This window comes from Chiloscyllium plagiosum, unplaced genomic scaffold, assembly GCF_037043375.1.
Source record: "Chiloscyllium plagiosum isolate Xiang-an unplaced genomic scaffold, Cpla_swu_hap1 HiC_scaffold_22, whole genome shotgun sequence".
Taxonomy (NCBI): Eukaryota; Metazoa; Chordata; class Chondrichthyes; order Orectolobiformes; family Hemiscylliidae; genus Chiloscyllium; species Chiloscyllium plagiosum.
The window spans coordinates 52,405,601-52,420,150 of NW_028270160.1; the positions used below are offsets into that span (position 1 = coordinate 52,405,601).

The window sequence follows — 14,550 nt, forward strand, 5'->3', positions numbered from 1 at the left end:
AAAGCAGCTTACCTTTTCAATGATAATTAATTATGGTTAATAAGGGGTAACATTGCGTTAATGCCCATACCCCATGAATGCATTAAAATAGAAGCAGCAGAAAGTGGCAGGAGCTTATGTTATGGTAGCAATTATGCAGATAACATGTAAACTACTGGTATATACTAAAGCAGATTAGGCTGTACAATATATACCATGCAAACATCTATGGAAGCAATGTGCTTAAGAAATGATTAAAATAACCTGTGTTAATGTGATTTACTATCTTTCAACATGTTGTTTTTCAACTATGTACAGAAAAATATATATGTACATAAAATATGTATATAAATGTGGGTTTATCAAGTTAACTATTACGTGGCTTGTCATGAGATGCAGTCTCACAAAGATGAGTGAGACTGACAAGCTGATCTTTAAAATCACATGCTACATAAAATCATTCATCTCAAAAATGTTCTTACCAGCATCATTTCCTGCTATAATTGAATACACTATTGTTTGATTGATAGCAGCTGCAGTTACAGTGACAACTACAGTTCCTATTGGAGCACTTTCACTTACAGGTAGAGGCCTGAAAGACAAGAAAAATGTTCTAATTTGAGCAAAGTAGCACAAATCAATGAAAATCATACAAAGAAAATTATATCTAAAGTCTATAATTTATTATTAGGTATTAGAAATGTGCAGCAATGTGCGAACTGAGTGCGCTCACTTTTGACTCAACTGGTTGATAGATTGCACACTTATTGATCTTAAATCAGTTTGAACTCTAAAAGGACAAATTCACATCAAAGTGGTTGATAAAGTGAAACCTTTCTCATCGCTACAGGCTGGTAGGTAGCTGGAGAAATAATGGAGAAACGATACATTAGACAAGTGGACTCTTTGTACCTTTAAGTTAATAGGTTGTTTCCACTGTGGTGGAATAAGCTGGGGGAACGTTTAAAGGAACATGTGTCTGTAATAATTTATATCTGATTTTGAAAAATGGGGCTAGGTATAATGGAATCAGATTCACTGTTGCTGCTTTTCAACCACCAGCAAAAGTGGAAATCTACCCTATACATTTTTCTCCAATCTGCATTGTGAGTCAGAGATGACTGCTGCACAGAAATCAGATAAATCAATTTTTCACCTAGTGATACCTTACTCCTTGGAATTAAACTTGGACAATTGCGTTAATAAGTATGTCTCTTAAATTTAATGAAAATTTTAATCTCAAAGAACTGACTGTCATGATAAAGTTGTCTCAAGTCGTTACAACTAAGGTCAGTGATGTTTGCAGATAATATCATTGAAGAATGTGTAAAGAATAATGACAACATTCATGTATACCTAACGAACTAGAGGAAAGCTCTGGAACATATGAACATCAGTAGATCAAAGGCACAATTTACTGGACCAACACGAAGATGGAGATGGATAATCAACTAGGATTGTGGTGCACCCAAGTGAAATGGTCGAAGAAAGAAGAAGCAATGAAGGAGAGAAAAGAGTAAAAGAAGATAGGAGGAGAAGCAGGAGAAGAACTGTTACATAAATGAAAGCATTGCAAAATCATGGAAGAGACCATTTGTTTCAGGTCTTACCAAGACTATTAGGACTCAAAGCAACATCAGGGAGTGAATGAAGCTGACACTAATTTGGTGCAGGAATTAGCAAATGTACAGTGAATATTCATTGACATATGCAATGCAGAAATATTATTTCATTTATCAGCATGCAACACTAATTGATACAAATTACGATTTCCACACTCCAGACAAATCTCTGTTTTAACCTTACACTGGTGACCCTCTGACATTATTGAGAGGGATGATCCCATTACTACAGGAGAGTTGCAGGTTGCTTTCTTTTAATTGTTGCTACAATTCTACATATGGTTAGTGTTTTCTATAGTTGTTTCAACTTGCAGATGTCTACTGGGATTAGTGTGAAAGGTACTGAAGTAATTTTGCTGACTACACAACCTCTGCACAAACTAATTGCTCTGAGATATGGGTCCAACAGTTGGCACTTGATTTGAATATGGCAAAAGTTGGAGGTGAGGCGCAATATTTTAGTAATCTGCAATTAATAACCTCAGTAAAATCAAAGACCCAATGAAGCATTAACTGAAACTTCAGAACATCAAACATCTACATTTGCCAGTGGCTGTGAAGGAGACCATGGTAATGTTTTTTAAATTCACTCTTGGTATGTGGGTATCGCTGGCTAGTTAGCACTTATTGTCTGTCCCTAGTTGCCCTTTGAGAAGGTGGTGGTGAACTGCCTTTTTCAACTGCTATAGTCCATGTGCTGTAGGTTGACCCACAATGCCTTTAGGAAAGAAATTCCATGGTTTTGACTCAGCGCCAATGAAGGAACGGTGATATATTTGCAAGTCAGGATGGTGCGAGGCTTGGATGGGAACTTGCCATATATCTGCTGTCCTTGTCCTCGATGGAAGTGATCATAGCTTTGGACGGTGTTGTCTGAGGATCTTTAGTGAATTTCTGCAATGCGTTTTCTATATCGTGCACACTGCTGCGACTGAGTGTCGGGTGGGGATGGAGTGAATGCTTGTGGATATGTTGCCAATCAAGTGGGCTGCTTTGTCCTGGATGATGTTAAGCTTCTTGAGTGTTGTAGGGGCTGCACTCACCCAGACAAGTGGTGAGCATTTCATCACACTCCTGCCTTGTGCCTTGTAGATGGTGGACAGGCTTTGGAGAGTCAGGAGGTGAGTTACTCAGCATATTATTCCAAGCTTCTGACCTGCTTTTGTAGCCACTCTGCTTATGTGGTGAGTCCAGTTGAGTTTCTGGTCAATGATAACCCCAAGGATGTTGATTGTGGGGGATTCAGAGTTGGTAATACAATTGAATGTCAAGGGGTGGTGGTTAGATTGTCTCTTATTGGAGATGATCACTGACTGGCATTTGTGTGGTGTGAATGGTGCTTGCCACTTGTCAGCTCAAGTCTGGAAATTGTCCAGGTATTGTTGCATTTGACATGGACTGCTTCAATACCTGAGGAGTTGCAAATGGTGTTGAATATTGTGCAATCATCGCCAACCATCCCTAGTTCTGACCTTATGATAGAGGGACGGTCTGCATAACAGTTATGAGGAGCTTGAGATATTTGCAACATCTTTCAATTTGCTATTTACTGTTCCTTTGAGAGGTCACTGAGTCTCCACTTTCAAAGAGAGCTAATACGTTTCATTCTTTTCTCCCAGAGACAAATAGGTGGAACAAGGAAATGCCTTTGCTACAATTGCATGTTTCCTCAGGACATAAAATGCTTTGATTGCACAATCATCATATTGCAAGTGTAATTTACCATCTTCTAACTGGTGTGTGACCATAGGCAGTGAATTATACAAATAAAGATCATGAAATCTTGATTCTACAATGTAGTCTCCCTTTAAAATCACTTGCACCATTATAGGGGAGAGAGTGGAGTACTGGTAATGTCACTGGACTAGTAATCCAGAAGCCTGGGCTATTCTTTGGGTATATGGGTTCCACTTACAGCAGGGTAGTCAGTGGAATTTAATTTCAATGGATAAAGTAGAGAATTGCCTTCAGTAATAGTAAATATGAGTGGAATCTTATGGGAGCAGTCTGAGCTCTGGCAAAATGCATGACAGGATCGTTTGAGAATTCCAACACTAGGAGATCTAGTGCCATCTTTTATGCTTCTGCTAGGTGGTGTGGTGAGATTCTTGTGAAGAAGTGATGAATTGCCAATGACAGGGGATTATTCCTTGTTAAACCCTTGTCGCCTGACTAATATTCAGCTTTCAATCTTACCAAACTCACTGAACATGCTAGACATCAAGAAAGTTAGACGTAGAAGCCAGAGTGAGTACCTGGTGAATTCAGTATCCACTTGCTCCAAATTATCTCCTCATTGGACATTAGATACCAACATTTTAGATCATGTTCCATAGGCACTTTCTCCATGCTCCCACATTCATAAACATTGACATCCAAAATATATGCCAGCCCCTAACAAACCTCACAGCACATCCCTGATCCACAAGCAGGACATTTCAAGATAAGAATTGGCCACATTTAACTATCATTGGTTAAGTTGGGTCATGACCCATCTGGTTCACTGCATGTTTGGAAATAACTTGATATGGTTTTAATATATGACTATCTCGATCTACAGTAATGTGATTGACTATTTATTTTTGACTGACAGGGAAGTCAAAAGATATTGGGGTGAAGCAGGAACGTGGAATTGAGGTGACAATCAGATCAGCCATCATCTTGTCAAGTGGTGACCGGATGCAAGGGACCAAATAATGGGAAAATACCACATTTTACCGATGCCCAATGCTGGAACCTTGTGGTATTTGTCATTTCTACTACTAGTATCTAATTCTGTTAATAGGATGCTAAATACCAACAACTTAAAGAAAAAAAGGCAATCAATTGCTGTGAACTAATTAGTTAATTGCATTCAATAGTATAGTTTTCCATAAAAGATAGACACCACTGGGGGTATTATAAGCTTCATGAACAATATTTTGATTTGATCCCTTAGTTTCCGTTTAGCTACTGTGCCATAATGAGCTGTTTTTTTAAAAAAAATTGGATCAATTTCATTTTTAGATTTGCAAAATAATATTCAAAAGTACATAGGTGGAGAGTCAACAGGAGATAGTTTGGTTTTTTGGTGTGTGATTGGTTGAAATAAAACTGCATAGAAAGTGCATGTCTGGACCTTTTCTAAAAGTAATCAGCTGCACATGAATAATACTACCAAGATATGATACTGGGTGGAGGTGATTTGAGCTAATTCGCTGTCATCAATCCTCCTTTAACCTTGCTTTGTCATGGGTCTATCTAGTGATTCAAGAAACAGGATACACTACCGTGGAGTATCTGCTGAAGTAGCACCCTTTCCTAGGCAACAAGAAGGTTTATTGCATGATAGCAATAAACCCAAACACATTTTGTAAGGCATAGTTACAAGGACCTTAGGGATCTGGTAGGTACATCTGCTCCCTCTGAAAGCTAGAATCACAGAAGTATGACATGCAGAAGGACACTATTGACCCATCATGCCTATATCAGGTTATTATATGATCATCATTACCAAGTGACAATTTCCTGTTTTCTTTTTCCCATACCTTTGCATGTGCTTTTTATCCAAACAATTAACCAATGCTTTATTGAATGCCCTTTTTGCTCCATGTACAGGCAGTGTGTGACATTAGGAGAATGAGTGGAGCCAATGTAGTATGAACATTTATCTTTTTCCGAGCCATTACTTTATACAACAGCCATCTCCAGCTGCTAATGTGTATGTTCAAATACCTTAACTCTTGTTGGACTGCATGTACACATGAAAATAAAAGGTGTTCAGTTAGCTGTGTTTAGGCCATCCAATTTCTACAAACAGTTTGGACCAAGTACTTGGCCAAGTATTTGTATACACCTGTTTCACATGTGGCCCTGAACAGCAGTATTGAAGTCTTTGCTCATCAGCTGTCAGTTCACTTGTAGCACACGTGCCATTCACTATAATAGACAATTTAAGGTCAATTTTATGCCTTAAAAAGGTGCAGCTTCAGCAGATTTCTAGGTCTGCGTGTTCGAAGCATTCTTTCATGCAATACAGTATTACCATATTCCCATTTTATGCAAGCGATGCCATTTAACACTTTGATAATGGGCGGAGTAAACCTTTCACAGCGTTATCTTTTTAGGAGATTTCATCATTCAGAAGTTCTCAACAATCTCTGCTTCATTGAAAGTATCCAATTTTTCAATATTTCCTTATTCACTACACTACCTACTTCCAGGTATGATTCATTCTGTGGTTTTGACAGAATCTTTGACAGGATTCTCAGAATTCCATACTATATTGTACTTCTGTCTAACCAAGCTCATCAAGACTTTTGTGATTCAATGCATAAAGCACAGAAAAACGTTACTCTCATTTGCCATCTTCTAAGAAAGGCAATTTCTTTAGCTGATAAATCCTGTTGGAAGGAGATTGCTTCCTTCTGCATCCCTGTTGTATTCCGATGTTATAGCTATCAGATCAATAGGATATATGTTACTGGTAGGGACATTTCATTTCAAGCAGGGTAAATACTGAGAATCTGTGAATTGTTTTGTGCCATTCATTCAGTGCAATGTCGAGTTTCAACTCAGCTTATGTATGCATGCATTTGAGTGGCTCGATCTCCTAAATATTGGAGGGTGGATTTTCATCGTGCCTGCAGTGCTCAGTTTCCTTCACATGAACAAAGCAATTGGTGCACAAAATCATTGCATTAGGTCTCTGCTCCCAGAGGCCTGCCTTGTTGGTAAACAGTGACATACTGGTAATGTCACTGGACTGACAATTCAAAATCTGTAGGGACGTGGGTTGAAATTCCACTATAACAGCTAGTGGGATTTCATATCTATGATGGATTATTCCCAGACACTTGCCTATTAATGTCCTTGAGCAGGAGCATGTCGGGGTAAAGTTTACACTGGAACGTCTGAAGGACTGTAAGACCCGTGAATTTCATGCAGTACAGCTTGAAGAAGAAAAAAAGTCAAAAAATAGCCTATGATTTGACCCTAATTTTTCTACTTTCGCAAATCTCATCCCACCAGTCAAGTTGATTTCCTGGCCACCTCATCAGGCAGCCTGAATACTCCACTGCCAGAGCTGACATTCAAGGTTGCAAGTCTGTGGTTACACAGTTGATTCTGATAGGAATCTGCCTTCAGTAGGATATTTTACCTGATGTGGCAATGCTTATGCTTTCTCATGTATCAAAAGATATTGAGCTTGGGGGTTGTGCTGTTCAAGAATTCAACCGATGTTTTTACGACTAACTATCGCACATAGACATTATACTCGTCAGAACATCTAAATGCCTGGGCTAACATTGTTACTCCATTAAAAAGAGCAGCAAGCTTTCAGTAGCATATTATGCTTTAAATAATCCCAGTTAAGATGGTATATCAGACCTTTACACCCTCAGGTCACATACTATGATTCAGTGAAGTTATCTTGAGCATGTCTCTTAAATGTATGCTGATATACTAATCATAACATAACAGTTTCCATTCTAAACAGATTCCAAAGTTCACATCCCTGCTCGTGGCAGGAATATGTTGATATTTTGCTTGGGGAGTGCAAAGATGCTCAAACGAATGTTTGATTTTGGCAGGAAGGACCTAATCAATCACAAGCACAAAATTGATCATTAAATATGCTATTTGATACTTCACCATCTGAAAAACAACTGGTTGATTTAAATCTGCATAGTGACACTCCCCAATACTGTATCAATTTCTTAGTTCAGATTGTTTCTCCACTTGGATTGCAAGATACGTTGAATGAAAAAAAAACGCTATTTATTATCATAAAACCAAGTTATGTCGGGTTAAACACACATATATGTAAATATTCAACCTCTCCTTCGTTCACATACATCTAATTCCCTTGTCCTCTCCTTTAGTTTCAAAATTACCAGCTATTATCTCCCCAGCAGCTGGAATTGTCTTTCTCATACTTACCTCAAAGACCTCCTCAAAATCCTGCTCTGCAATTTTGCTTTTGTCCTGCCTAATTCCTAACTCTTACTATGCTTCCTCTAACTACCTGAGATGTCTGTCAGTAAGCAGTTGACGTTATCAATATTATAAGCTGTTCATGTGCACACACTTGAACAGGACTGTAGATACATAAACCAGTTCTGCATGCTTCATAAATGTCCAGACGCACAACTGGAAAATCTCAAAAACACAACGGCAAGTTAACATTCCATATTCACATTCAACTAAATATTGAATTTCGTATCAGAAACAACATGCATAATATTGCATTTTAACATAGCAAAATATACCAAAACTTTTTAAATTTTATGAACTTGACTGTGTGGAGTTAAGAAACTGTATCACAGAATGGTTACAGAACTGAAGGAGACCATTCAACCCATTGTGTCCTTTCTGGAATATCTATTCTTTTACATTTAGAATCTGAGATAAAGATCTCTCAGCATTTTGCACCGTTTAAAATTAAAGAACATAAAAAATAGGAACAAGAGTAGGCCATCTTGAGCCTGATTTGCCTTTCAAAAAGATTATGTCTGATCGTTTTGTGGAATCAGCTCCAATTACCCAGCTACTCATCATAATCCTTAAATGTTTTAATGTTCAAAAATGTATCTATCTATCTTTACCTGAAAATCATTCAATGAAGTAGCCTCAACTGCTTCACTCAATAGGGAATTCCACAGATTCACAACCATTTGGGAGAAGAAATTCCTCCTCAACTCAAGGGCAGCTTAACATTCCATATTGACTTGCAGTTAAATATTGAATTCTGTATCAGAAGCAACAATTTGCACTAATATAGCTTCCCCTTATTTTGAGGCTATACCCCCCAGTTCTGGTTTCACCCACCAATGGAAACAACCTCCCTGCTTCTATCTTTTCTATTTTGTTCATAATTTGTTATGTTTCTATAAGATTTCCCTACATTCTTCTAAATTCCAATGAGTATAGTCCCTGTCCACTCAATATCTCCTCTTAAGCCACCCTCTCAACTCTGGAATCAACGTAATGAACATCCTTTGGACTCCCACCAATGTCAGTAGATTCTTTCTCAAGTAAGGAGACCAAAACTGTCCACAGTACTCCAGATGTCGCTTCACCAGTACACTATACACCTGCAACATAATCTCCCTGTTTTTAAACTCTATCTCCAGCAATGAAGGACAATACAGTAATCCATTTGCCTTCTTAATTACCTTCTGCAACAATATTGGAAAGTCAAAAAGGTAAGGCAAATCAAGGAACAATGATTGGTGACATCAAACTTTCATCTTAATGCCTATAAATTATCGGAGGAAGAAAATAAAATAGCAAACAGTAGCTCCACTGTTCAAAGGTCCTGGGAATGAACATGTTCAAGAAGGAGCTAAGATGAATCCTAATTTCAATACAGTAGAAGGGCAGAAAGTTCAGAGGAGCACAGCCCTTAGGAATAAAAATACAGCAGGGAGATAAGAGAAAACTGTAATGGAGACAATGCAAGTGAAAGGTCGACAACATGAGATCAAAAGATTACCGAAGAGATAATTAGCCTTTTCATGAACCCTTCCAAAGTAAGAGTGTGAGAAAGGTGCTTGAACAGCATTTTGAGATACAGGAGCAAGTCACACCTTGAAAATCTTTAAATTATCCTTTGGAAATAATTAGGACTTGTGGATGAAAAATAAATGCTTGGCATGAAAAAAGTGCAATTTCCAGCAATGGAGAATAAAGTTCCAATTGATACCCGAAGACATCATGAGACCATGAAAATTACAAGAAGAGGAAAGAAAAGGACACAACATAGAGATAATTTGGCATGGAATTTCCTGGAATGGTTCAGCAGAAGATCTCAATTGTCATTTTTATTCATAGGAAGATTGTAAATAATTGTTCCACTGGCATTATGCTTAAACATCCAAATTTCCTCAATCCCCCGCATCAGTTTCAAGTTATTGTTGATGAAATCTCATTTTTCTGATTGAATTCTAGGACTCTTCAGCTTTCCTCCTGTGAAAAATAAAATAAAGAATGCAGTTTCTTGTATGGATACAAGTTCACATTGGCTACAACTGAATGTTAGGCCTGAAATGTTCGGTATAGTAGGATCCAAGTCACTTTTTGATGTTTTAGAGTGGTGCTTTGCAGCAATATTTTTATTTCTAATTACTTAAAACTGAACTGTGCTTTCCATATCCATGTTTCTTTTTCAATTCTTTTACGGTGGGATCTAGCATAATGAGGCATTTGACTTTGAAATAATTAAATGGACAAGATTTCCATTGTTTATCACTGATTGTGGACAAATGCAAGAGATACTGCTCAGAGGGAGATTGAGATCAGAATGTCTCAGTTGAATGTGAAAGAAAATAATTTGCAAATGGCTTGCTAAGATGTATAAATTTAATTCCGAGTTGCTGATGGGGGATACAGGAAGATGTTGTCAATCGGCAACAGACTCCTCTTTGTGTCAGCAATTAATACCAGCTCAACAACCAATGGTAGTGGTATGTTTTTGTCACCTTTGGAGGATGACAGGAGAAGGATCACTGGCAGGATTTGTGCAGAGGCTTTTTGCCCAAATTGTAACCGTGGCATATTTTGTATCCTTTAGTGAAAACACACAGGGTGAGCCTTCAGCCTCAATATATGTTATTGAATGGTTCAAGACAGATACAAGGCTAAAAGGTGATCTAATGCCGATGTTAGATTATTTTGTGCATACGTTGTAATAAGAAGATTTATTGTGTTTCTAATACAAGGAAGTTTGCAGATGACACCAAAATTGGAGGTGTAGTGGACAGCAAAGAAGGTTACCTCAGAGTGCAGGTTCATAGCTCCTTGAAAGCATAGTTGCAGATAGATAGGATAGTGAAGAAGGCGTTTGGTATGCTTTCCTTTATTGGTCAGAGTATTTAGTACAGGAGTTGGGAGGTCATGTTATGGCTGTACAGGACATTGGTGAGGCCATGTTTGGAATATTGCATGCAATTCTGGTCTCCTTTCTATCGGAAGGATGTTGTGAAACCTGAGAGGGCTCAGAAAGGATTTACAAGCATATTGCCAGGGTTGGAGGATTTGAGCTATAGGGAGAGGTTGAATAGGTTGGGGCTGTTTTCCCTGAAGCATCGGATGCTGAGGGTGACTTTATAGAGATTTATAAAATCATGAGGGGCATGGACAGGATAAACAGACACAGTCTTTTCCCTGGGATGAGGGAGTCCAGAACTTAGAAGCATAGATTTAGGGTGAGAGGGGAAAGATATAAAAGAGACCTAAGGAGCAACCTTTTCATGCAGCGGATGGTACGTTTATCGAATGAGCTGCCAGAGGACGTAATGGAGACTCCTACAGGTTGCAACATTTAAAAGGCATCTGGACGGGTATATGAATAGGAAGGGTTTGGAGGGATATGAGCTGGGTGCTGGCAGGTGGGACTAGATTGGGTTGGAATATTCGATATCTGCATGGACAAGTTAGACCAAAGGGTCTGTTTCCATGCTGCACATCTCTATGACTCTCTATGACTTTATAATACCTGTTGAATTCTGCAGGTATTTGCTGCAGGCTGTAAACTATGGTCAAAATATTCCAGTACTGGATTAACAAAAGGGAAAATTTTAATTTATCTAACCAACTGTTAGACCCAAACCAGGAAATAAGATCAGAGTTGTGTCCAAACCCATCTGTGTTCTGAATAAAAGGTAATTGGACTCAAAATATTAACTCCGCTTTCTCTCCACAGATGCTGCCACACTTGCTGAGTTGCTCAGGCAATTTCTGTTTTTGTTTCCCATTTGTTTTGGATGAGCATATCAGGTTAAAATTGATTTCTACATTAATCCAGTATTGGTCTATTTTACTGTCCAGTGAGATGGGGTAAAATTACTCCCCATTTTGTGAATTACACATTGGGTTAAAATATATCATTTCTCTACGGCGTGGTCTTGCGGGTCTAAGTCATCATCGGTCCAAAGAGTGCTATCTCATTATACAGAAGTGAAAGGTGATGTGTTTAACCTGAGGACACCACACCTGAGATGACGTTGAGAAGTTGGTATGGGAATTCACTGTTGGTATAGGAATTGAACAAGCATCACTCTGCATCACAAACATCATTGAAGTTAACTGACCTCACTATTTCAGTATAATAAAGCTTGAATGCATCCCTATATGTTACCACCTGTAACATGTAATACAATGACTGGTTTCTTATTGAAACAGATATCTTGATGTTTAATAGCAGTGCAAACTATTTACACAGTTACAATATCTAAAAGTTTATACATAGTCTCAGCTCAGTTTTTATACATTATTACTGTTACACTTCTTACGTGTTACTGGCTGACTTGAGCCCACTGTAATGTCTCCATTGATTTGAGTAGGGAATGACTGAATATTGGACTATTGCATATCATCCTGCTGTATTCCTGTCTTAAATGTATACCCTTGTCAGCAATAATACAATATTTCCCAAATGGAAATGGGCAAAAACTACCCAAGTTTCAGTATCATGTACTGTGCTGATGAACTTCTGAAAATTGTTGGACAAAATATTGCATTGTCCAATTTTCCAGCATCTGAGTACTCACCTAAAACAAATACAAGACTTTTTGTCTGAAATAACAAGTGATCTAATAGCTGCTTTAAGATCCATCATGAAAATGGGGCTAAACTGCAGAGTTGAACAGACGTAAACGTTGCCTACCAAGCAATTGCAACCAATCTCGTAAAATAAACATTTTTCAGTATAACATGCAAAGACAATTGCTCCTTCAGCTCACTTATTCCTGAATGTTTCAATTGGCCACCTCCCCTCACTTCAGACCTTCTATCAAATCAATTACTTTTGGTGAGCATTCTGAAATAAATGAACAGAAGAATTACATGTATCCGAGCTTTTTCAGATGTATTGAAACGAAACTCTTAGTCCACTTTCAGGTCAGTCTTGAACTTTTCTCTTTGGAATGGAGCTGCCTGTAGATTCTGAGTGTGAAAACCAGCCTAGAAAACCATCCCAATAATCAAAGATACTCTCACGTACGACAGGGCTTTCTGGAAAGGTCCAGTTTCTAATGGCTTTTACAGTCCTAGATTTTATCTTCAAAGTGTGATCTATGATGGAGAGACTCTTTTAAGGTTGGGAAAGGTCAAGCTCATACAAAGGCTAAGGTACAATACTCTTTTGCTTTCCTGTCTTTAATTGGGCTTTGTTGTATTGACAATATTTTGGCCAAATCTATAGTTTTTTCAATTCCAGGACATAGTTATGCTTTTTTTTCTTCATACTTTCACAGCCAGCCAGATTGGTAGGGTGGAAACCTACAGCACATGATTGCAACTGAGGTTGTCCACGGGCAGGTAGACCCCCTTGTGGAGGGGGTGCAAAGGCAGACCTAGCATATTGGGCCACTCATACTGTTTGGAGGAATGATGATGACTCAAAGAAGATAGTGGAAGGAATAGTGGTCAGTATGCCCAAACGTAATGGAGCAGAAGGTGGTAATTGTAAGGGAGGGTGATGATGATCAAGGGTCCGATGGTATTGGAATGAGGTGCAGAGTAGATTTATTAAAATGATAGGGTAGATGTTCTACTGAATTCTGCATTATTCCAGCATAGACTGAATTCACATGATGAGTCTCTGCAGAATCATAGCACACTTCAAAGCAATTGTTCGGAAAGTTGAACTTTCTGCTGAGCTGTTTGTCTATGCCTGGAAGCTCATGAAAACCTCTTGTTAAACATTTGAGGTTTCACATGGCTCCAGCAAGATTAAGTAAAATTGTTACTCAGGAAAATTTAGACAAACACAGAATCCCTACAGTTCAGATGGAGGCCATTCAGCCTATTGTGTCTACACTGACTCTCTGAAGAACATCCCACCCACACCCACTTCATTCCTGTAACTGCACATTTCCCATGGCTATTCTACTTAGTCTGCACATCACTGGAAACTATGGGGCAATTTAGCATGGCCTGTCTACCTAACCTGCTGTTTTAAAAAATTCTCAAGGTCAGGTTCGTAGGAGAGTAGTCTGACACAGAACAAACGACCAAGAGGCGAGTCTGCTAGAATATGGGCATTTTATTCCCCGCAGCGTCGCCACAACCAGGTCTCATACAACGGGTCTGGCTTATACTCACTCTACATGTTACCGGAACTGGGAGCCGTCAGTCCTCGTAGAGCGGTTGCCAACAACCCACGCTCGGCGGTTAAACGTAACCCCGGAGCAGACTCACCGAACTGGAGACTTTTCCAGCTGATATACTCTTTTCCAGATATAAACATTCATGTGAACAGCAGAGCAAGGCTAAAAAACACATTCCATTCTGGTTACATACAGATAAGAAGATTCACACGGGGAGGTGTGTAATAAGATTCACACGGGACTAAGCAACACCTCCATTCCGGTTAGATTCACACATGTATTGGGACATAATTTTTAACCGTTTCACCACATTCCACTGCTTGGCCCAATACATGTGTTACATTATGATTCATACATGTATTGGGACATAATTTTACACCACACCTGCACACCTTTAGATTATGGTAGCACACGGAGGAAGCCCACACAGATATAGAGAGAAGGAGCAAACTCCACACAGACAGTTGTCTGAGGGTGGAATAGTGCTGTGAGGTGGCAGTGAGCCACTGCGCTGCTTAAATACATCTCTAACTCCTGAGAGCTAATAAACTGACCACATACTTACCACACTCAATTCCCAGATCCTTTACGTCCCTGGACTCTAAGTTAACACACTTAACATGGGAGAAGGTGAGGACTGCAGATACTGGACCTCACAGTCCCACGGGACACAACATCCCCCACCCTGGGAACTGGCACCAACCAACTGGGACCTGATGCACTCCGACTCCCCCTACCCAACCCCCTCCGCACCCCAACAGCCAACACTCCCCCATCCTGGGAATTGACACTTTCCTGGAACCGATACTACTGCCCTGACTCACACCCAGACTCCAATCCTCCACCAGAATGACCCC

The 14,550-nt window shown here is 39.2% G+C and overlaps 1 protein-coding gene across 9 annotated transcripts in view; it reads right to left on the minus strand.

Moving 5' to 3' along the window:
• The window catches only part of pcdh15b (protocadherin-related 15b), a 1,538,224-nt gene that overhangs the window by 131,845 nt on the left and 1,391,829 nt on the right, over window positions 1-14,550 (minus strand). For all 9 annotated transcript variants that reach the window (XM_087999065.1, XM_087999066.1, XM_087999064.1 and 6 more), the window contains one exon: window positions 462-571. In XM_087999065.1, the coding sequence (XP_087855191.1) occupies window positions 462-571 (110 nt within the window). The remainder of the gene's footprint in view (window positions 1-461; window positions 572-14,550) is intronic.